Genomic DNA, 24134 nt, shown 5'->3' with positions numbered 1-24134 from the left:
TAATTAAATGCAAATGCATTTTATATAGCTAAACGTAACAAACATCAATGTCCCGTACATAAATTGTTGAAACAGGGTTAATAACATTCAAGAATATGTATTATTTAATAGTGTTTAGTATTGGAATTTTAGCTGAATCTGGTACATTCACATTAAAAATAAAAAATAAAAATGAAAGGTAAAGCTTTTAAAACTGAGATGTTTTTACTTAAGACCTCTAGGCTCATCAGTTGTGTTCGTCACTGCAATGGTAAATTCCGACTCCTCGGCGTTTAGACACGCTTATCCCCCTTGACTCTGACTCCCATGTGTGTAGGTGTGCTGCAATAATTTATATCGTCTGTCACGACCCTCGTCAGGTCTCTAATGGTATGCACCAATTTTATCTGGGACGTGTCGCATAGTCACACAAACGACACATTGAATGTGCTGTTAGGATGGTCAGTGTGTTACACTTGTAGGCTTACACGTTGAAGAATTCCGCCATGGTGTATCAATTAAATTAGCTGTATACGCTGGATTCACATACCAGAGTGGTTCTTGTTAGACATAGTATTTTGTTTAATTAACTACTTGTTGGATTAAAATACTGTAAACATGGGCGCCCTGAAAGTTTCGGCAAGGGAGGTCACTACAATCTTATTCACGGCACTTCTGGTTCATCAGTATTAAAAAAAATAAGAAAACTGCATCACTAGCATAATTTTTCATAAGAACTAATTAATTATGGAGCTCCTATTGAATTGTGTTTAATTAAAGTATTGTTAATACTAATTAACAATTTAGTGATTTCATCCCTTGATCTGTAGGGTGCGTCTTTTACATTATTAATTATTAGGCGTTTGCCCCACACATTACTAGGCTATTCAAGAGCGCATTAAAAACTACAGCTATTTTGTTAAATCTAACTTTTTAAAAAAAAAAAAAAATTTCTGCCCAGCGTAATGAAATAATCTTTCTTGGTGAAAACTTTAAAAATAAATGATGTAACCGAACCCATTTAATTTTCTCTACACATCTCCACCTGCGGCAATGTTAACAAATGTGTAACTTAGCCTGTCCACAAATATGTAACTGTGTTCTCATCGTGTTAACAAACGTGTAACTGTGTTCTTATGGGACGGAGTGGTCTAGCGGTAGAGAGCTGGACTGTTAACCCGAAAGTCTCGAGTTCGAATCCGGGTACAAGTCAGTAGAACGTCCCTGAGTCCACCCATCTCTGATGGGTACCTAACTCTCGTTTGGGAAAGTAAAGGCGGCTGGGCATAGTGCTGACCACACTATCTCTTCATATGCCGAGGTCACAGAAACAAGTGAACTCTACTTCACTTGCCCCATAGACCGTCAGGTTTGAAAGGGAAACTTTACTTTACTGTGTTCTTAGCCTGTAAACAAATGTGTAACAGTGTTATTGGCGTGTTAACAAAATATGTAACTGTGTTCTCAGCGTGTTAACAAATGTGTAACTGTGTTCTTAGCGTGTTGACAAGTGTGTAACTGTATTCTGAGCGTGTTCACAAGTGTGTAACTGTATTCTGAGCGTGTTAACAAGTGTGTAACTGTATTCTGAGCGTGTTAACAAGTGTGTAACTGTATTCTGAGCGTGTTAAAAAGTGTGTAACTGTATTCTGAGCGTGTTAACAAAATATGTAACTGTGTTCTCAGCCTGTCCACAATTGTGTAACTGTATTCTGAGCGTGTTGGTTTTTCAAGTGGCTGTAACATTTTTTATTAAATCCTTGTTATATCGCGGACATTTTTATTTTATTTATAATAACACTCAAACCACATTGTGAAAATTAAAGTTTGGTATTTATACACACGTACACAGCTCCTAACGATCGGGTTAATTGATTTTATAGTTCAGCTCTCTTTACAATCGTATAGTAAATGCACTAAATATATAATGTGCAAAGCTTTCACTCTAGTTTAAGACTTAATACTGCATTCATTTGCATTGCTGATTCGTCTCCTTCCTATTTCATTTAAGTGATGGAATGAGGTGGAGAGGGGTTACAGGATGCTGTTTTTATCTTATTCGGTAAATAATTTTCAGGATGCTGTTATATATAAATGTAAACGTGTTCCGCTGTTTGTAAAGCAAAAGACTGCATTATAAAAGAACTTATCTTTCTGTGACCAGAGGCAGACCCGTCTTTTAACAAACAGCAGTTCGATTGTACTCATGTGCAAATATTTGATTGTGTAGGCCTACATATTTGGATGTTTGCTTGTATAGACCTACACATTCAAATGTTTGATTGTATAGTATAGACCTACATATACAGTGTTTGATTGTATAGGTCTACATATTAGATGTTTGCTTGTATAGACCTACACATTCAAATGTTTGATTGTATAGGCCTACATATTTGGATGTTTGCTTGTATAGACCTACACATTCAAATGTTTGATTGTATAGGCCTACATATACAATTGTTTTATATTATAGGCCTACATATACACATTTTTGATTGTATAGGTCTACATATTAGATGTTTGATTGTATAGGCCTACATAGTTAGATGTTTGATTGTAGAGCCCCACATATTTAGCTGTTTCAATGTATATCCCCACATAGATGTTTGATTGTGTAGCCCAACATATTTAGCTGTTTCAATGTATACCCCCACATAGATGTTTGATTGTATATCCCCACATAGATGTTTGATTGTATATCCCCACATATTTAGCTGTTTGATTGTATATCCCCACATATTTAGCTGTTTGATTGTATATCCCCACATATTTAGCTGTTTGATTGTATATCCCCACATAGATGTTTGATTACGTTACATTCAGATGCTTATTTCACCGACCCAGATACACCACGTTGTAAAACGTCAGCTGATGGTATCTAAGTGTCGATGCTGACTCGCATTACCACCATAAAATAACTTATCGATTACATAAAGTTTATAGACCTGTGTTTATTGCTGTTTGCTCCTTTGGTTCTTCGTTATAGCTAGTGTAACACTACATTAGGCGTGGTCGTGTTGATTACTTGATTACAATTATTCTACATGCACAAATGATAAACAGAAATTATAAACCAGAAATACTTTCTTAAAAATTAAATATTGGTGTTTTACTTCTAAGCAAAAGTAATTAAAGCGTATCTAATTTATGGCATGCTTTTATTAGCATGACGATATTCTTGTAATCTACACTGACAATAATACAGTTATGCACCCTTTTTGGCTTTTTTTTTTTAACATTTCCACGCAACACAGCAGTTATTTAGGTTGTAGTTGTAGATCAATATATTCAAATTTTTACCAATACTTTGTTACCTTAGTCAGAGACAGCTATTCAACTTCCCGATTTCTATTTTTAGAACACGCACTCGTTCACGGCTAAGTAAGTTTTGTGTTGTGTCAGCTCATATTATTAAAGGGATTTAGTACACGCAGTTGAATCATGTGTTTTTCATTTGTCTGATCTATAGACGCAGTGACTCCTTCAGCCAGACGCAGTGACTCCCCCTACTTAGACGCCCTCCCTGCGACTGTCATGGAGGTACTTGAAGAATCGGGGCTGGAGCCCCACATTAAGGACGACCCCTTTCTACCGCAGACCTGCGATATTCTCTTCACCACCTTGCATGTAAGTACACCGAAGCTCTTTCCCTCAAGTGCCACTTGGTTGTTAAGATGGTCCAGGCCTTTTAAGCACGAGCTTGATATACAAGCTGTGTTGTGCTGTGTGGTTTTTTTGTCATGCAGCCAGTTAAAATGGTCTGCATGCTTGTTCTATATTTAGATCATAGGATCTGGTATGCTGGTTTTTTTTAAGCAGCGTATATGTACGCTAACAATTTATATCAAAAGAAAATTGCAATAAGTCATCACAGTTTTTATCCAAATGTCCACAAGGAGCTGGTTATTCACCTTGAACGCCCCCCCCCCCCAATATCCCATCTAAACAGTTTCTTTCAGACTTCTCCCCAGGAACAAGTCCACCCCACCCCGGGACAAAATTTAAAAAAAAAATTATATAGAAAACGTGAATGGCTTAATGACTAGTCGAAGCTCAATACGAGAATATCTGTAAAAATGACCAAGAGATGGCCTATCCTAAATAAATGGCCCGTCCAGCCTAAAGAACCCATAAATCTAGACTGGATGGGATTGTTCCGTCCAACAACACAGACATATTTTAAATACTCCCAACGATAGAATCTGAACTTTGACCTCAATATAAAACAACAATAAACAATCGTTGACAAACAAGTGGTTTGTGTGTATGTAAAAAAATATATATTCGTATTTTTAGTCCTGTAAAACTTAAACCACTTGAGAATGCGTTTAATCCACTCGAGACTGTATCAGTGGTGGTATCAAAACCAGTGTTTCTTCCAGACTTTTTTCTCCGGGGGTGCACTTGAAATCTTCGGGGGGGGGGGGGGGGGCGGTAAACTTTCTTCGGGGGGGCGGACACTGTTAGAAGTATATATTTTCTATATAAATTATATAAATTTCATTTCGTTCGGGGGGGGGGGGGGGGCGGTAAAAAATTTTCGGGATGCCTGGAAGAAACTCTGATCAAAACATATTAACGGTCGATACATCATTTTCTAGGCCTGTATGTATATTAATCACTAGTTTCGCCATTCGCTTCTAATTTTGATCCATAATTTTATATTACCAGCCCGCCCAATCTGGTCGAGCTATCAATGTCGCTGGTTTCATTCAATCGTCTCCCCAGATTTTTTTTTCCCCCGGGGCTGTCTGGGACGTTGCCTAGGGGTAATTGTTTCAGTAGAGGGAAAAAAAATTGAGCGAAGGAACCCGATTGTGGTTGAGGGTGGGAACCACCGACAGAAAAGTTATTTATAGACGAACTTTTCAAACGAGTTTTCGTTGACTAAACTTCTGAACCTATGCTATACATAGCACTTTCACCACAGTGAACACAATTGTCTGAATTAAAGTAATTACAGTCAGCTGAAAGTAAATTACATTAGTAAGTTAGGTTTACAAAGATAAGTTTCTCGATGCTATAGACCTACTACTGTATCCATAATGCTAATTTATTACACTGACATTACTAGATGGATAAAAACGTTACAGTCTGTTTTCATAAGAAACATCTATTGTATTATGTGTGTGCGTGCGTGTGTGTAAATGTTTTTATACCCCTACCTTCACTAAATCTTGACTATTCTAACTAAGGCCTTTGTATTTATATGTTTGTTTGAAATACAGCACTTCCTTTGTAGTCTGAGTGTTGAGGAAAATACTTCGTTACCCCATTTATGCACACACACAAAAAGAAAAAACAATCGTAAAATAAAAAACCCAAAATTAATTTTAATGAGACTGGATAATTTCTTGGTTTGGTTTGTAAAAAATCGATTAATTGTTGTATCCGACCTCTATCGATTGGCTGATTTTTAAATTATTAATTGTTGTCTGACATCAATGGTATGCTTCACGATTATTTTTACTTCTGGAAACAAAGGCATACAGAATTGAGCATCGATCGGGGGAAAAAAAACTTGTTTGAAATATTTCTATTGAAAATCTTGCCTCGATAATAATGAAGTAAACGAAGGGAAATAACTCTTGTATTTTGTTTTTCCATATATAAGTCGGAGTTGTGGTTTATGGACTGCAGACTTACTTGCAATAATACTGGTTATATCCCCTGCATTATAGTTATTTATTATTTTTAAATTTTTATTTTTTTTTAAATGTACTATTTTGAATTTTTTTTCTAGGAAACGAACCCATCCGTCATCGTCCTACCTCAACCCAGAGACTTTGTTGAATTACTGAGTGAAAGACTTCACGTTTTAGATGCAGATTCATTGGACATCAATTGTGATAAATTGACAGGCGGCTTCTTGCCTGCGGACATATCACCACTGGACACTAAATTCTTCTCAGACCCAGGGGCAGAAAGTGATGATTCTGGATTTCATAGTTACACGGATATTAACTTTTTCTCTGGACGTAGGGGTATAATTGATGAGGACTATATGGAAAATACTGTGTATAATATGGATGTTAACGATGCAGGGGATAATAATTTTGATGAGGACAATGATGATGAGAACAGTGATGGTGATTCTGACTCTTCTTCTGGCAGCAGTGATGATGATGATGATGATGAATCAGGCAGCAGCAGCAGTGGCAGCAGTGATGAGATGGATGATGATGATGACAATGGTAAGGCAATTTTTTTTAAATCTTACTCTATTTACTAGGTTTTATTCTATTAAGTATGAACAGGGTACAGCAATTTTAAAACATATTCTTAATATGATTGGGGTATTCTAATTATGTTGCAATTTCTTTTCCAACCTTGGTGCATTGAGTCACATTTCCTCTTGTATGTGGGGGAGGCAGTTGTTTTTTTTTTCTTCTTTTTCTTCAACATTGCAAATTGCCCCATTATATAACTAACCCAGGGGTAGAATATCTAACTTAAATTCACTTTCAAAAAATCAGATGCAGTCATGCATTCACTATGTTTGAAAAATGTGTTGAGCACAGTTATCTTCTGTAAACTCTGGTTTACATCTAATCAAGTTTTGTTATGGGCAATACTGATTCAACGTTCTTAACTAAATATTCAGTGCAATATTTCTAAACAAGGAAATATATATATATATATATATATTATAAATTGTGCTTGTTTAGCTCTAAGTTGTCTTTGTTGACTTGAACTATTAACTTCTATTAGATAAAACTCAGAACTTCAAACCCCAATATAAAACTTCCAATTGCTTATATATATATATATATATATATATATATATATATATATATATATATATTTTACAAAACATTTATCAGTAGTTCATTCAATGCATATTAATATTTGTTTAGAAGCTAGAAAAAGCTGACGTTGTTGAAGTTATATTAGGCCCTATTTCTTCTAATAGACTAGATCTAATACAATTTTCAAACTCCCTAACGTGGTAGACATTCAATTTATTTCGCCTAGATTACTAACTTGAACCAAATTACAGAAGAAATTATTCCTAAAATTATCCATAAACTTTTAATATTTTTTTTAGCATTTAATCTTATATTTATATATGGTTTATAAGGCTCTAGTGTTGTTGTATTCCTGCTAAAAAAATTTAAAAATATTTAAATAAGCAATCAAATAATAGGCCGTTATGTAAATTAAAAGTAGTCCTACTACAGTGGTCGCCGGCGTGGCCTTAACGATTTTATTTTTATTTTAACTGTTTTTCCTTCCCTAGCCTAAATCTCACCCTTATTCAGTCCCTGGCTTGACACCGATACAAAAAAATACTCGATACTTCTGATGGCCGTGTTGCCCACTAAGTAGGACCAACCAGTTTAATAACAAAAAACTGTCATTTTCTTTGTGTGATACAATGCAGAATATATTTTTTATACAAGCTAGTTTAACGTACCGCCCTTTCAGTCATTTTTATCTAGTTGGTGATGATTGGATACATACACCTACACTCATGTTAGATCTAGACTCTAGTTTTAATAAATGTAAAAAGAAAATGTGAATCTACTATAATGACATTGTACTGCCTATAGCAAAGTAGCCTTTTCATACTAGTCGTATATTGTCTGTGTAGGCCTACTCATTTGGTAGGCCTACATATATTATTACCTAAACATTACTTCGTCCCTAATTCTATCCCTTAACCTAACGGTTCGTATACAGTTAGAGACGATACTCACTAATCGATACACGTTTTATGATTTAAAATATGTAAATAATTATTTTTGTTAAAAATCTACTGCATACATCAAGTAGCCGTTTTATATAAACTCAAGAAATGTCTTTTCCTTTCATAGAACATTATTTATTTTACTATCTTTGAAACTAATTTACTCATTATCGAGTCTGCTAAAACACTTTTTACAGTACGCCTTTAGCCTCTAGCTAGGCTCATTTGCTCGGCTTTGTTCTGCTAAGACTAAGAGTATGCCTAACGTGTTTCCTGTTCTAATTAAAATAAATAAACCACATTTTATGTGTGCCATTTGAATTAAAGTAATAATAAAGTAAAGAGTATTAAAATATTTTAGAGAAATATGTTAATTCTTTAATATTCTATATTTATTTGAGCCCCACCAACAAAGGGAAAATTATAAAGGAACCCACTTCCGTATTGTTTGTATTTTTGCCATCTGTCTACACACGTGTTGTCAGAGGTTAGAGGTCACGATCGAACTTGTTACTCCTAGCCAGTTCACTCCGATATTCGACTTAACACTTCCGCGAAGAATACTGTTAATTCTCTTTAATCGTGCCTGTTTAACAAAAACAATGTTGATTATGAAGCTAACTGGAATATTCTGTATGATTTAAAACGCGACTTAAAAATAAGTGACCCTTTACCTGGCGCTTCGTGTATGAACTACACTGTTTTCTAGTTTGCTTCCGGTTTCGTCACCTTTACACGGCGGAATAATATTAGAAATAACAATACCGTAGGTAGCGAACATGGCAGAGAACGTAAGTCACCCGAAACGGCTTATTTCACCACAGATGAGTCTTGAACTGTTAATACAAGCCGGTAAGGCTACTTTTCTTTCGATTCGTCTTACAATAATATATGTTTGTCTGTTAAGAAATTTAGATTTACGATTCACCGATAACAACCACTATGTAGCTCATTGTCATTGATCCTCAACAAACCAGGAAGTGGTCGACTAACGATGAATATCACTATTTCCTGTGTGTCCGTTACCGTTGCTCATCTATTCTCGACCGTTATGTAGACTATTAAGTATGTTAATCATATATTTAAATGTTCACAAATGTTTCAGAAATAAACTACTTGCTGTATTTTAGATGTGTAGTGTCGATAGTTAGCCTTACGATTACATGGACATGGGACTAGAAACATGAGTGTTGGGATAGTAAAGAATAGATCTAGATTCTAGATCTAGATCTAGTTTATTTAGTAAAATTAAGTTTTTAGTTATATTTCTAGATCTAGAGATCTAGATCTAGACTCTAGTTTAAAAGAATAAATAGGCCCTAACACGTTTATGGCCTATTATTTAGATCTAGGCCTGTGCTTTGATTTTGATAGCTTGTGGCAGGCCTAGATTAGTAGATTTACTGCTTACTTTTGTCTTTGTAGGCCTATTAGTTTTCTTTTTATTAAACTTAACAAGCTAGATCTTAATAAAACTATAGTTAAAATACAAAAATTTAGGCCTACACCTCACATTTTATAAAGTTGACTAATAATACTAGGAATAGGCTACTTTTAAAAAAAGTACTTTCCTTTTTGCTAGATCACTTCAGAACTTATTTAGTCTTGAAACTCAGACTAGATCTAGCACTAAGTTGTAATAAGACATAATTTAGGTAGGCCTAATTGTTAATTAATAGGTTTAATGATTCAGGTAATTGTCTGCAGTGTAGTTTACATTATTTAGGCCTACTTTATTTTTCTCTTAAAATTGATTATTTTAATATTGTGGCTCTCCGAAGAGAGGGTTTACCTATAATACTTATTAGGCCCTATAATTGATTAGCCTAATTTAATTGAATTGATTTCTAATAAGCCTTTCCGTTCCAGTGTAAGCCTATTATTTAGGACTGAAGGTATATAATTTTGAATTCTATAGCCTAGGCCTAAGCTATAGGCTTATACATTAACGCTTTAAGCAATTTTGTTATTAAGCATAAGAGTTTTGATTATATTATATAATCTTTGCTAGTTGTTATTTAGCATTGTAAAAATTGTATTCATTAGTCATATTAATTTAGGCTTACAAAATTTAAAATTGTACCTAAGAGACAAATGCAAATGTTAAAATGTGGCCAAAACAGTAATATGCTTCCCCTTGTTTCCTCTCTATATTTCTTAACTATTAAGAATTTTTAACTTGTCTAATGCTAATTATTTTAACTTTTAAGTGTATTCTTAGATATCATATTTGCTTATTATTTACTTTACAATTAGATGTTTCCCCTTTTTTTTACAAATTTAAACTAGATTTATGTTAATATTACTTTACAATTGCTTAGCTTGTGTTGTCATTAGAGCAAATAAGTTGAAAAATAAATATTGTTACGTTTTCTCACAAAATAGAACATTTGTAACAACAGATGACTTAAAACTACCCTGTTACTGTTACTTTCTCTTGACATGATAATCTTTTATAGTTATTTTGTCTTTTAAGTCTTTCACTATCACTATGGTTCCAGTTTATAAACAAAACATCTTTATTGTTAGTTAATGTTCATGAAGTTGGATTCTTCTACACTGCTTGGCCTATTTATCTGTTTTTTTTTAGCTAAACAATATGAAAAAATTTCTTACAATCAGTACAAGTGCCAAAACTCATTTTTAACAAATTTAAATTAACTAGCAGAGTGGCATACCCTAATTATAATTACTCAAAGGATTTATTGTCTCTACAACTGAATACGAGAATATATTTATCTTTTTTTCATGCAACAAAATTGTAATTGAAACTTTGCAGCTACTAATTACCATAAAACATTATTTGAACAAATGTTTTGATTTTTAGAACAAATAAAAGATGTTTAAAACGATATACTTTTCTTGACTAGAACAACAAATACACATATTGTGGTGGGAATAGAAATTGGCATTTCTTTTATGAAATGGCGCCATTCCTTCAGGGGCATTTGTCATGACATGTGTTAATTGTTATACACAGCATAGTAAGAAATTGCCTGTTCTGATGAAATGCACATAATAAAAGTTATGCTTCTTTATTTATTAAAGCAACTTGACTTAAAGTTTCTAACTCTCTAATTTCCTTTTATAATTTGCTTTTAATAGCCATGAAAAATGCATCACCTCCAAATTAAGGGAAGTAACTGGATTTTATAAAACAAATGCATTTTTTAAACATTTTACATGGGAAGTAACCGAGAAGAAATTAAGAGAATTCATTTCTTGAGTTATCGTTAATGTCAGCTATCAAGGGAAGCAATCATTCCTCGGTGACAATTATTTGTATTAACTCCCATTTATGTGTGTTCTCCAAGCGCGGTCTATGATTTTCTTTTTACTCGAAATACGGCGTCGGTTTTATTTTTTTAATTGATTTTAAATAAATGTATAATGAGTTATGTTATGTTTAACTTAGCGTAGTTTAGAGAACAAAGAGAGCTATTTTGGTTAGCCTGAGTAACCGACGTACGCAGATGTTACTAATAATAACTACTGTTAATAAAGTGAGTCCCGCCATTGCATGAAGACATATGCCAACACCAATTTGTCACAGGATACACTGAGCCGTGTAATAATCTCCAGCTACATAATTCTGTCATGTTTTTTTTTTGAAACAGAAAAATGAGTTTTGCTCTAGCCCAACACATTAACAATTCTCTTTCTGGTTGACAGAAGGTAGGTTGTTGGCTGAACTTGTTACAATTTTATCCCTGTCTCATAACCAGTGCTGCTGGGGTTGTTTTTTTTTTTTTTATCACGGGAATCAAAGAAATCATTCTTACGATATACTGTTTTAGATTTTTTTTTCTTTACATAAGCTACGTACATTTATTTAACAGAATTTTACATTGTCTAGTTTTAAACATGAACTGTTGAACTGTTGCTTCAATTGATGATGACTTTCTGTTAACTTATAACTTGTTTCATGTGTCAACTGCTACAGATACTAAATTATCTTAAGATCTAGTTAATAACTTTTTTTAAAAATTTCTCTCAACACTCACCCACTATGTCAGTTACATTTTGAATTTCAACAGCACATTTACTACGGTATTGAATTTGCGTGTGTTTTATTGAAAGCAAATTGTGTGGGGCTGGTTTTTTTTTTTTTAAATAATATTTCAAGTGTCTTTTTATAGTGCAGACTTATATGGCTGTACCAGTGGCGTAGGCAGGGGGGGGGTTAGGGGGGGTCATAACCCCCCCCCATAGACCTCTCGGTATATATAAAAAGTATGAGGGTGGGTGCAAATCGAAAGTTTGAGGGGGGGGGTGCAAATCGAAAGTTTGAGGGGGGGGGGGGTGCAAATCGAAAGTTTGAGGGGGGGGTTGCAAATCGAAAGTTTGTCCCCGGGTAAAAATTGGAACCCCTCCCCCCCTTGAGACGATCCTGGCTACGCCACTGGGCTGTACCACATATTGGACTTTAAATATAGTACAACTATTTATAGAGTGATGTGTGTCTACTTTGACCTCTTTTTCTTGTTAGCTTTGCTTGCTAGTCTTGCTTATCTTTTTAACACCACACCCCCCCCCCCCCCCCCCCCGTGTGTAAGGCAACTTAATTTTTTTTTTATGTAAAGCACATTGCACAGGACTGGGTTGTTATGTGTATTTTTTTTTTCGCGAGGGGTGGTGGCTCAAGGGATGTGCATGCAATATGTATCGGCTAATGAGATAATAAATATCAAAGGGTTGCGAGAGGTGATTGATTCATCATCGATCTCACTGCTAAACATCTTTGTCTGGGGAAAGTAAGCCAACTACACATCACCCGTATTGATGTGTTACTTTAGCTGTCTTTTTTTAAATAGGTTGCCCGTTGGTGTTAAGTCACGAGAGAGGGCCTCGTTTGGTTTGACGGCCTCCTGCTTGTATATGTTGTCATTAATGCGAGGAGGGGGGTTGACGCTGCAGCATTCGCTTCTACATCGTGTAGACTCAGATAAAGGTGTTCCTTGGTCTCTAAGTCAACGCGGTGAACGTATAGACCAGCACAAACCACCTCAATGGTAGATTATGATAAGACGTGGCAAGTGTGAAGATAATGCCGGGCCTGATACAGCTGGTTGGCCATCGGCCATGTGGCCACGTTGGTTCCACACTGTGCTTGTGTCTTGCCATTTAAAAAAAAAATCCGTAACTGCACTTCCATGAGAGTATTGTTACACTGCCTAGAATGACTTTAATTAAGGTTAAACGTGTTATGTCGCTGTATAGTTGCTAGGCGCTATTGTGTATGGGGGGGGGGGGGGTTAATGTTCGGTTGTAATGTATTTTCTCCCCCCCCCCCCCCCCCCCTCCAACCTTATCCGCTTTAAAAAAAACGCACAGATGCATGCTTATACACGAGGGCGTCGAACGATATTTTTTTCCTTGGGTGAAAAGTTGGTCATGGGGAAGGGTGTCGTGTTATTAAACTAGGGCGTTGAAAATGAAATACTCGTGGCCCATATAGACTTGTGGCCCACATAAAGTCCACAGGGCTCCCGGGACTTGGATCATACTTCTGGCCCACATAAAATGCTTTAGACGCTTAGCACACTTAAACTACATATACTTGTGCCTCATAAAATCAACTACGGTATACTAGTTGAGTGTGAAACACTGTTGTGTAGGCACCAAAATCCCCACAGTAAGTGGACCGAAACCGGATTTGTGCAGCTGGTTTTTTTTTTTTACCTTTTTAAAAAAAAATTATATGGCTAATCATAAACGACAACGTGTCCTGTTTATTGCGCTTTTGGTCAAATATAAGCAGTGTTACCTTGCTTGTTTTTTTACTGTCATGTTTGTTACACCCCCACCCCCCTCCTCTCCCGTCCCATCCTACATGTCACCACTCCATATCTACGTCAATTTATCTGCAGAACAGGTTTAGTGAAGTAGGCTACAAGGCAACAGAGTTGTCAACATTTCCGCTATAGCACGGGTTCCCAACCTGGGGGTCGCGACCCCCCTGGGGGTCGCGAAGGGCTTTCTGGGGGGTCGCCAACTGGTATACTAAACCTTAGTAATTTGAAACAAAACATAAATATTTAGAAGAATTTTTGAAATTCGGCTTTACTAACATCACTGGAAGAAGCAAAGCGTACTGTACAAAGTTGTTCTCAGTCACGAGTTTATGAAATCTTCAAAACTAAAACGTCATTTGACATGAGTCATTCGAAACACACCAAAAAAGATATGGAGTTCTTTCGTCGGTAAGAAGCTAGTTGCAAACGCCAGAGACTTGATCGAACAGGAAGTTTTCACCAAGGAAACACAGCATTAGTGCAAACATCACATGAAGTCGCGACAGAAAATGCCAAGCAAAAAAAAAAAAAACAATAGGAGAACATCTCATCAAACGCTGCATGTTGAAGATGGTGAAGTTAATTCTACCATGTCCGTAGATGTTAAATAACACATTTTTATTGAAATCAAGCTTTCACCATTGTTTGCTTTTCAAGTTGATAAATCAACAGACGCGAGTTCGTGTTCGCAGTTGCTGGTCTTTGTCTATATTTATTCAGATGATAGCAAAGAAGAGTTGCTCTTTTGTGAAGATAGCATGGAGAAAATAAAAACGTTTTTTTAAAAATTGGATTATTAAAATGGGTTAAAACGGCTGTGAGGGTTTGTACGGATGGTGCACCATCTATGGTTAGGTCAAAATCGGGCTTTCAGAAAGCAGAAAAGATTTAGCTCCCTAACCACTGCCCTCATACCAATCGCCGTTAAGAGTCCATTGCTAGTATAAGTCGTAAATTATATAAAATCTGGAGCCTTCAAAGAACTGAGCAAAGACCTGAATAAAGATCACGAGGTTCTGCTCTTCTACACTACAGTACGCTGGCTGTCAAACGAATTGTTGTAAATCGTGGTTTTTAATTGAAATCTGAAATCAAATTGTTCTTGGAAATGCAAAGGAAACAAGACCTTTTGGTATACTTAAAACGACATAGAGTGGTTGGAGAGAGTATCATACCTAGCAGATGTGTTTGTACATCAACATAAGCATAACCTGAAGCTTCAGGGAAAATGAACGAATATTATCACTTTCCATGATAATCTCGGGGCATTTTTATCAAAGCTGCAAAATCGGCGAAGAAAATAAATCTTGGAAATATTGTTAATTTGAGAAACTCTGCAGTGTGGTAGATGAATCTAATTGTGAGATAATTAAAATTTTGAAAGAAGAAATTTCAAGGCATCTTGAATCTATTGAAAACGAACTGCAGCGCTATTTCTCTGAGCTGAAAAAAAAAGAATCTGTATTGACGCATTATCCATTCTCTTCTTCCCTTGATGTTGTCAGCATTCCAGTGAATTACAAGATGAATTCTTTGATTTGTAGAATGATTCCGCGTAAGATGAAAAACTTCAGACACAATTTTGGTGTAGTATTAACCGTTTATATCCAAACGTAAAATTGATTGACTTTTCGAGAATATAATTTTATTTTGAACACTATTTTTCAATTAAAAACAAAATTAAGATAATGATAATGACATAGGTTGGCGTTAACAAAAAAATACTTTTAAAAAAATTAACCGCGAATGTTAGTTAATAGTATGCAATTTTACTCATGGTATTAAAACAGTTATCAAGAGTAGTTCATATTGAAAGTCTACTAGAAAATCTTATTTTAGTGCTTATTATTTCCATACAAATTTCGGCTTTTTAATTCTATGGGGGTCGCGGGTCACTTAATTTCTATAAAAGGGGGTCGCCACTCGAAAAAGGTTGGGAACCACTGCGCTATAGAATTACAATGAGGGCTGGATGGGGGAAGAGAGGGGGGGGGGGGGAGGGGGTGCGCAGTTAGACGCTTAGTTTTGTAGCCTAACAAAATTTAAAGACACGTTTTTATTTGAAACGTTGTGTTGCCTCCGGTCGTAAAACGTGTCGCACTATTTTGTTGTTGTATTCAAACGCCATTAGCCTGACAGGTAGCGGAAGGGGTTGAAGGTCACGCTGTTTTAATTTTTTAAATTTTACTATCGCAGTTCTGACTTCCGCAGAGAACTTAGTATTACTTTGCCGTATACCTCGGCTCTTCACCTCTGCTGAAACAAGCATGCATCTGACCGATTTTCTCGATATCGATTTTTTATTTCTACCGTAGTCGTCCTCTTTATCGTACTTGTGGATTTCTGTTTAGATGAGTTACGGTAAAACTTAACCCGAATTTCTAACACCAGTAGGCCTACTACAGGGTTACTCGAAATTTTAACAACTTTCCTAATTATAAAATGTTTTATCCAGTTTAGATATGGTCATTTCATTAAAAGGTTAATGTCCTTTATTTAAAAAAAAAACGCATTACGTAACAGTTACTTCAAAGCTCGCTGTTTAAAATAAGCAGAGCGGTCTCCCTTATGTCAGTCATTGATTGCTGTACTTTGGATCGTTTTAGTCCAATCTATTGATGTCGGCGACGGTAAAGTAGGTCAATAGACCGGTAGTTGCCTCTCACGTCTTGCCGGGGCGACCTACCGTTTTATGATTACTTCCACGTCCAACCTGTTGCAACCACTGTCCTCCCCTCCCCCCTGTGACCGTTGACGAACTGATAAACAGCTTTCCGCGTCCGTCCCGGCATGTTTGAGCATGCCCCTGCATTAATGTAGGCGACTGAGTTTAAAAAATGTATGTGGGCTTCTTGAAATTGAAAGCTGGGTTGAAACAGTTGGTATGGTTTATTACGCTGGATGACTTGTTCTGCGTATGTTGAACGCAGGGGTTATTAAACCTTTTATGAGTTATTTAAACACGTGGCCGTGTGCAGTCAAGTAGGCCTGCCCCCCCCCCCCCCCCCCCCCATTGAGTGTCGTGCAGACGATCAGTGCTAGATTAGTGGATCGACGGGGCGCACACTACTTACTCCAGCGTTAGGTCAGCCCAGCTTGTTTTGTTTGTTGCCATTTCCTGGTTGCAGTTGGCTGAGTTTTGGCAAGGGGAAATACTTCAGGGCAGGGGGAGGAAGTGGTGAAGTAACTCGATTGAAAGCAGAATTTTTTTTTTATGCATTCAGAAAGATAATCTTGTTCTGTGGCATTAGTTTTCTATTGGGGATATTGTATTTGAATACACTGTTGGCCGTTGAGGTTTTTATATTTAAATTATATTCAAGCAATCTTGAGCTGCAAAAAAAAAAAAGATTTTTTTTCCTTGGGATTTCCTTAGATAAGCTTATTATGATTTTAAGTTTGTCGACGCAGAAAAAACTACAACATTCAACAGTTTTATGAATATTGACTCATTTATGTAGGCTGCATTGGCTGCATTCGGCAATCGTTTTAGCTTAACAGTTATCGAAAAGTAAATAAAGAAATACAATATATATTTATATATGTAGTTTTAAACTTTTAATTCGGTTACCGCCATTGCCTTGATATAGGTTTTTTCTTTTTAAAGTGACATACTGTATGTAGGCTTCCTGTGACTGTTTTAGTATGTCGCAGCTCCCGAGAACAGCCCCACCCCTCAACACGACACCGCTGCAGCCCAACCTGCGTATGTCGCAAGCGGCGCACAGGAAAGCGAGGGCTTTTATCATTACCACCCTACCCGTCCGCTCTCTCTCTCTCTCTCTGGGAAGTGCTGTATTGACCTGGAGCAGGGCCGACCTCGGAGCACTTCCTCTCTGGCGGAATAAACTTCCTCCCAGCGGGCCGTGTCTCGTCAGCCAGTTAGTGAGGGGCCGTGCGCCAAGCCTGTGTCGTCACGATGTGTGAACATCGCCTTCTACTCGTTTGACAATGCGGTTAGATAACATCCCAGCACAGGCAACTAGATATACACACAATCGTTTGCGTTGGTTTATTTTTTTATTTTTTTACGTTTATTTTTTCTTCATTCGTCGTAGTCGAGGATTACAGGAAGTATTTCCGAACCGTTGTTCTGTGTGTTTTCCGTTCGTGAGTTTTGATTCCAAAACAATCGGATGATTGACAGGTCTCGGTTCCCCCGTGTTTACTGTTCTAGATCTATTATGTAATATAAAAAAACTAGATTAAAATTTACTTGCGAGAGGTCGTGTTAGCAACTTGGATATTCTAGTTGGTTTTCTTCAATGAATGTTTCTGCTGTTGTGTTTTTTAAAAAGCGAGTTGGACCGTTCAAGTCATAAAATAGACATGTGTTGAATCCGATTTCAAAAAAAGATATTCGAGTGAGAGTGGCTCGACGCCAGTTTTTATTTATTTATTACTTTGCCTTCAGTGTTTATTTTTAGTTTTGTTTTGCTAGGTTTATGATAGTTTACCTTTGTACTCCTGTGTCGGTTAGTCCTAAAGTCTAATTGTACTCTAGATATACAAAGGTGCTTTCAGGTATTGTGACATTTATTTTGACATAAGGAGAACTGACAATAATTTGTTTTTTGTTTTTTTTTTCTTGTTTTGATTAGCCGAGCTATTTTTTTTTTTAAATCTTAACGTTTGATTCTTGTATAGACTTGCATGGTAATACCGAGATATATACACAATTGATGTTGCTAGATCTATACATAAGTTTTTTTTCTTATATCACTAAGAATATGCATCGGCTTCATTCAAACAACCCCAATGTGCACAAGACGTTTTTTTTTCCTTCTATTACAATATCCTTCCTGGTGTCTTGAAGTGTTGAAGGCTCTTACATATTTTTTTTTTACTTTGGTGATTTGCCAGCTCTGCCCCCTCTCCTCCATACAACTGTTATTCAATGTGTCTGTGGGGTTTTTTCCTCGTCTTATTCCTAGTTTCTGTTAGCGTATAAATAGCCTCTGTTGTAGCGTATAAATAGCCGCTTTTGTATGGTGGACTGCGCCTCTGGTATTTGTTTAAAAATTTTCTGTGCGGGGCATGTATGTAAATCAATACAAATGTTTTCCCGAGTTTGGTGTAGGGAATTCATAGTTTCCATTGCCGTAGGGAGCGTGTGAGGTCACATCACCCACAGACGCTTTATTCATTTTGTTTCGTGAAACGTAATCGGAACGAAATTATATTTTTTTTTCTTAATATAATTTTTTTTCTTAATATATTTTTTTTATTCAATAGGAAAATACTTGACTTTTTTAAATATTAAAAATTATTTCTGTGGCTTTTTTTTTCTTATGTAGAAACCGGATGTGGGCGGGGCTAGTCGTGTACCAACAAGGTCAGATTTTGGGCATGTCGCGTCATTGGTCTTTATTATTCTATACAGCATAACTTAATTCCAGCTCTTCTTTTTTTTTAATCCCCAATTGTTCTCGGTCAATGAACCCACCGTTTATGTATCCTATAATTATTTCTCACACACTGCTAGCCGCAGTCGATATTAGAATTTTTGTTTTACAGACGCCGTAAAAAAAAAAATAGCATAGTTTGCCTCGAGGGGAAATGTACATTTGATTGATCTGTATGCACATGCGCAAACATATTTAGGTCATCTTTGTCAAGAAAAATCAATGGCGGTTTTTTTTTTTCTTCTTAAAAGAAACGTTAAAAATAACAAATGAAAGTCGTACATTAACTTCTCGCATTTGACCTACATCAATCGTTGATGTTTATTTTCAATAAATTCAACTTACTTCTCAAATTTAAAGTAGGGCACATCGCGCTTAGATCAGACAGTCTCTAAAACACGAAATTAAAGACTGCGGCTCTTTCAGAAAGATGAAAAAATTGAATTTTGGCCAAGAAAAGTAGGCGAATACATGAAATACGCTGTATTAACTAAAAAAAAAAGTTGTTTGCATTCAGATTAAAAACTAGCACTACTTGGTGATAAGAACATTTGTTTGGCTTGAAATAACTAGTAGGTGTGCCTGAAATGCTCAACTTAAAAGTATTAGTTAGTAGTACCTTGAAAGAAAATTACTTTTTTGTAAGCATGTTTATTTATTTATTTCATTTTTAGGCTTTTTATGTTTTATTTTTTTTTAAATTCTCATTAGGATAACCGAAATAAACTTAAATAATCGGCAAGGGTTGATTGGTATAAAAAAATATATTAAAGAAATACAGATGTACATCGGTTGTTCGGCTTATATTATGTAAAAAGTAAAAGCGACAAAACCCAAAGTTTATGGGTATTTGGTCTATTCATTTAATCCTTGTATATACAGTAACCGACTTATGAAATTTTAAAAAATTCACCTTTAGGGTATGCAAGTTAAAAAAAAAACATGACCTGCTATAGTCAAGTTTGGGGGGACATATTTAGTGTGAAGGCGTTGACACCGATGTCCTACCGGGCAAGCTATTTGCAGACTCGTTTAGCTTGCCTAATGTCAGGGGCTTATTTATTTACAGTGTTGTTTCATAATCTCACAACACCTCCGTGCACATCCGTGCTTTTGGGAAGGTTGGGCGGGGGGGGGGGGGGGGAGAATTAATAAAGTTGTTAGGATTAGGGGTGGGAAGTGCATCTGAAAGTGAAGTATGGCCGTGTCAACTCTCGGTTGTACGCCTTGCGTTGTCATCGCGGGATTTAGCTGCTGCAATAAAGTTGCTGAACCATGGTCTAAAAAAAATTTTTAATGAGGAGGGGGGAAAGAGAGAGGGGGATAGATGGCCTTCGTAGGAGTGGTTGGTTGTGGTCGGCTGACAGTGTTTATTAATTTCATTTCCTATTTCCACTCTGTTCGCATCCTGAAGGTAGGTGTTGTAACCTGCGCAGGTAGTAGGTGAAACCTCGCTAGATGGATGAGTCTGCAATCTGTGCATTAGGGATGGGGGTGGGGGGGTCTTTACCCTGGACATGACGGTGGGGGTCTTTAATCGGTTTGAGTGGGGGTCTACGTCATTTATATAGAGGGGTCTTTAACACGAACACGGGGAGGTTTAATGACAGGGGTCTATACCAAGTGAAAGTAAGGGGTCTGTAGATAGTAGAAAGGGGGAGGGGGTGTAAAGCGGAAACGGATACTGGAAAGCACTAATTACAGTCGCGGTGAAAGATAACAAGCTTGTAACTTGTATGACTTGGTCACCTGACCACCACACCAGGGGTCCGTGTCTGGTCGAGGACTACACGAGCTGCTGGGTGGGCTGTCGTGTGTGGTGGTGGTGGGTAAATATGCCGGGAGGGTTAGTCCATTTTTAGTCGGTTTAATAATATGGTCACAAGTTAAAGGACGTTTGGTAGAATGGTTTTAGCCTCAAAGATGTTTGGTATGATCAGTTTTATGTGGATTTGGTAACATGGTCAATTTTATGTAGGGTTAATTATATGTCCTCAAGTTAAAGTTCGTTTGTCGCATGGTTTTAGTTTCAAGGAGGTTTGGTAGCATGGTCAGTTTTAGGTTAGGTAACATAGTCAGTTTTATGTAGGTTTGGTAACATGGTCAGTTTTATGTAGGTTTGGTAACATGGTCAAATTTATGTAAATTTGGTAACATGATTAATTTTATGTAAATTTGGTAACACGTTTATGATTCTAATGAAGTCAGTGTCTTGCTGTGACTATTCTGCACTGAATCCATTTTATTTTGACTGCAACATACGCTTGTTGAACCAGCCCCGGGGAAATGTGTAGGAGTTGGCCGAGCGATTAAATAATTTCCAACAGGTGCGAATGCAAGTACTTCATTGACATAATCAAAAATGTTGCAGGTTTTTTTTTCTCCTAATTGTGTAGCCAGCTGTGCGTGTATTGTATACTGTAAAAAGTGCAGTTGGCGATTTTTTTTGTTTTTTTTTTTGGAGGTGTGGGCTAAAAAAATGAGTTGTCTAAATTGTAATCGTGTAAATTAATTCAGCTTTGCTGTGTCATTTTATTTTTTATTTATTCTTTTGCCTTGGAAATGTTTTATTGTGCAAGCTTAAGGCCATTTTTAACTTCCTCTGCAGTTACATAGAAACCTAATGTTAGATTATTTGCGAGCCATCTTCTTTCCTGTGTAGAAATGAAAGAGAAAAAAAAAATAAAACAGCTCGCTTTCTACGCTACGTAAATGATTTAAAAATAGAAGAAACAAAATGGCTGTTTATTGACTTAGATATCGCGAGTTAAATAAGTACTTGCACCACCTTTGTTTAGCTAATGTAAGGACCTGATGCTGGTGACCTTTAGTAAAGGATATGGTGGGATTCATCTCGTGTTTACTGGGACAATGACGATCTTGCCGAATGTTTCTGGGAAGTAGAGCCCATCCGCCTACCTTACCTACCGGGGTCACTTCCTGTTGTTGTTTGCTACACTCGCGTGGCTTCTGCTCTGGCTACCTGTCTTTGGCTACCTGACATGACTTGCCTTATGGCTTTTCTAGATACCTGGGTATTACTTGTCTCATGGCTTTTCTAGCTAGCTGGGCATTACCTGCCTTATGGCTCATATAGCTACCTGGGCATTACCTGCCTTATGGCTCATATAGCTACCTGGGCATTACCTGCCTTATGGCTCATAGTTACCTGGGCATTACCTGCCTTATGGCTCATATAGCTACCTGGGCATTACCTGCCTTATGGCTCATATAGCTACCTGGGCATTGCCTGCCTTATGGCTCATAGCTACCTGGGCATTACCTGCCTTATGGCTCATAGCTACCTGGGCATTACCTGCCTTATGGCTCTATAGCTACCTGGGCATTACCTGCCTTATGGCTCATATAGCTATTTGGGCGTTACCTGCCTTGTGTATTCTTCTCTAGCTACCATTGGCTTAATTAAGTTTAATTCTGACCAAACAGGAATTTCTAGATTCATTTAATTGTTGGTGGTTTTAGCTTTCGGTAGAACTTGTTTAATCCTTTTTTTCCAGCCTATTATTTGGCAACATGATCGTCATGTCTATAAATACCCTCGTTCGCTCAACTTTTTTTTTTTTTAAACCCTCAGAAGGTTGAAACAGCTGAAGAAGTGTCACACTTGAATCTAACTCGGCACACTTGAAATCTTCTTGTTTCCAGTTTGTAAAGCGGCTGTTACCCACCCCCGCTATTTCTGTTATTTGACTTAGCTCATTGGATCAGCTTGAGTTGTATAACTAAAGCTTAGCTCATTGGATCAGCTTGATTTGTATAACTAAAGCTTAGCTCATTGGATTAGCTTGAGTTTTTTTTTAGCTAAAGCTGAGCTCATTGGATCAGCTTGAGTTGTATAGCTAAAGAGTAGCTCATTTTATCAGCTCATTGGATCAGCTTGATTTGTATTGCTAGAGCATCAAAGCCTCTATTGCTAGCCTAACATTTAATTAACACCACCGGAAAGTGTTTGTTGTGTGGGATATTTTATGGTGGTGTCAATCTTGTCGTACACCGCCAGATCTAGAGGTGGCTGATAAGCTGTTGATGACAAACCAGTTTCTATTGGTAGTTATATTTTACTTCCTGGCTACCACCAGTCCATATATATTTTTTTGGCTTAACTATGAAGCATGTATCAGTACATGAATAGGTTATATTTAGACCAGTGTCAGTAGATATGCTGAAGAGCGTACCGATAAGTGTTTTTTTTTCAAGAGCGGTTGTGTACCCACATAAATGGGTTACTGTTGGTCATGTGACATGGCAGTCATTGAACTTTGTCGTGTCAGTGCTAGTCTGCCGCCTGGAATCAAACGTTTTCTAACCGCCTGATTTCCATTTATTGATTTTTTAAATTTTTTTTTATAAATATTCAAAAGTGTTATGGAGTCAGGAATCCGACATGTTTTAAAAAGTGACAATCTCGGCCTACTCTACCCTCCCCTCACACATACACACACACACACCCAGCGTTAAGTAAACTCACATGCACTCAGAGATTCATCGCTCTGTTGTTAACCCTCAGTGGATCGTTCAGTTTTTATTTCCGTCTCGTCCTGTTCGGAAATACGTATGAAGTGTTGCGTACGTAAATAAATGTCATTAACAATTGAAAAAAACAGCTATTCTATTGTGTTGTTTGCTACTTCAGTCATGCCTGGTGTACTTGCTGGGCTAGTCAGCGTTGTACGTGTGTGCGTAGATCTGAAGTAGGATAGGGTGAAGGTGGGCGGGGATTTGTTTTTGTGTTGGTTTATATGTCATTCAATACATATCCTCTCACTGATTAGAGTAGTGTATGTTTACTCTACGGCGATCAATATTAGACGTTTTTATTTCTAACATTTCAGGCAAGTCCTGACTCCCAGTTTTATAAACCTTAATCCCCACTTTGTTATAGCGTTTTAACGGTGCTTTTTTTCGTGGTTTAAGAGGCGGGTTGTTGAGTGGTAGCCGGGGCTTGTGTATTGTAATAAAGGACGAAGGAGGAAGTGTAATCATTTGGATGTGTTTTCCAAGGTTTGGCCCAAAGTTTCGCGGTCACATGATAGTTTCGCCATTTTTGATCAGGAGTAAGTAAACCATCCTTCTCCAAGTGCCCCCACACACCCCATACTCGGCTGGTGTATTTTTAGATTAGCTTTTGTTAACTCTTCAGTTCCTAGTTTGTTGGTTTCCGGTCTTTTATTTACTAAATTCGAACGCAAAAAAAAATTGTATTAGCTGGCAAAAAAAAAGGCGCATTTTTTTTTTAAAGAAATA

At 36.8% G+C, this 24134-nt stretch overlaps 1 protein-coding gene across 1 annotated transcript in view; it reads left to right on the top strand.

Annotated features, from left to right (window-relative positions):
- LOC131929273 (ETV5-related protein Ets96B) overlaps window positions 1-24134 on the top strand; it is a 55289-nt gene that overhangs the window by 18499 nt on the left and 12656 nt on the right. The window contains exons 2-3 of the mRNA XM_059285347.1: window positions 3449-3606; window positions 5723-6173. Coding sequence (XP_059141330.1) covers window positions 3514-3606; window positions 5723-6173 — 544 coding nt within the window. The 5' untranslated portion in view covers window positions 3449-3513. The remainder of the gene's footprint in view (window positions 1-3448; window positions 3607-5722; window positions 6174-24134) is intronic.

Source organism: Physella acuta, unplaced genomic scaffold (genome assembly GCF_028476545.2).
Source record: "Physella acuta isolate Inbredline_101_S28 unplaced genomic scaffold, ASM2847654v3 ptg001602l, whole genome shotgun sequence".
In the NCBI taxonomy this organism is placed as follows: Eukaryota; Metazoa; Mollusca; class Gastropoda; family Physidae; genus Physella; species Physella acuta.
This window is presented reverse-complemented; position numbering and strand designations above follow the sequence as displayed.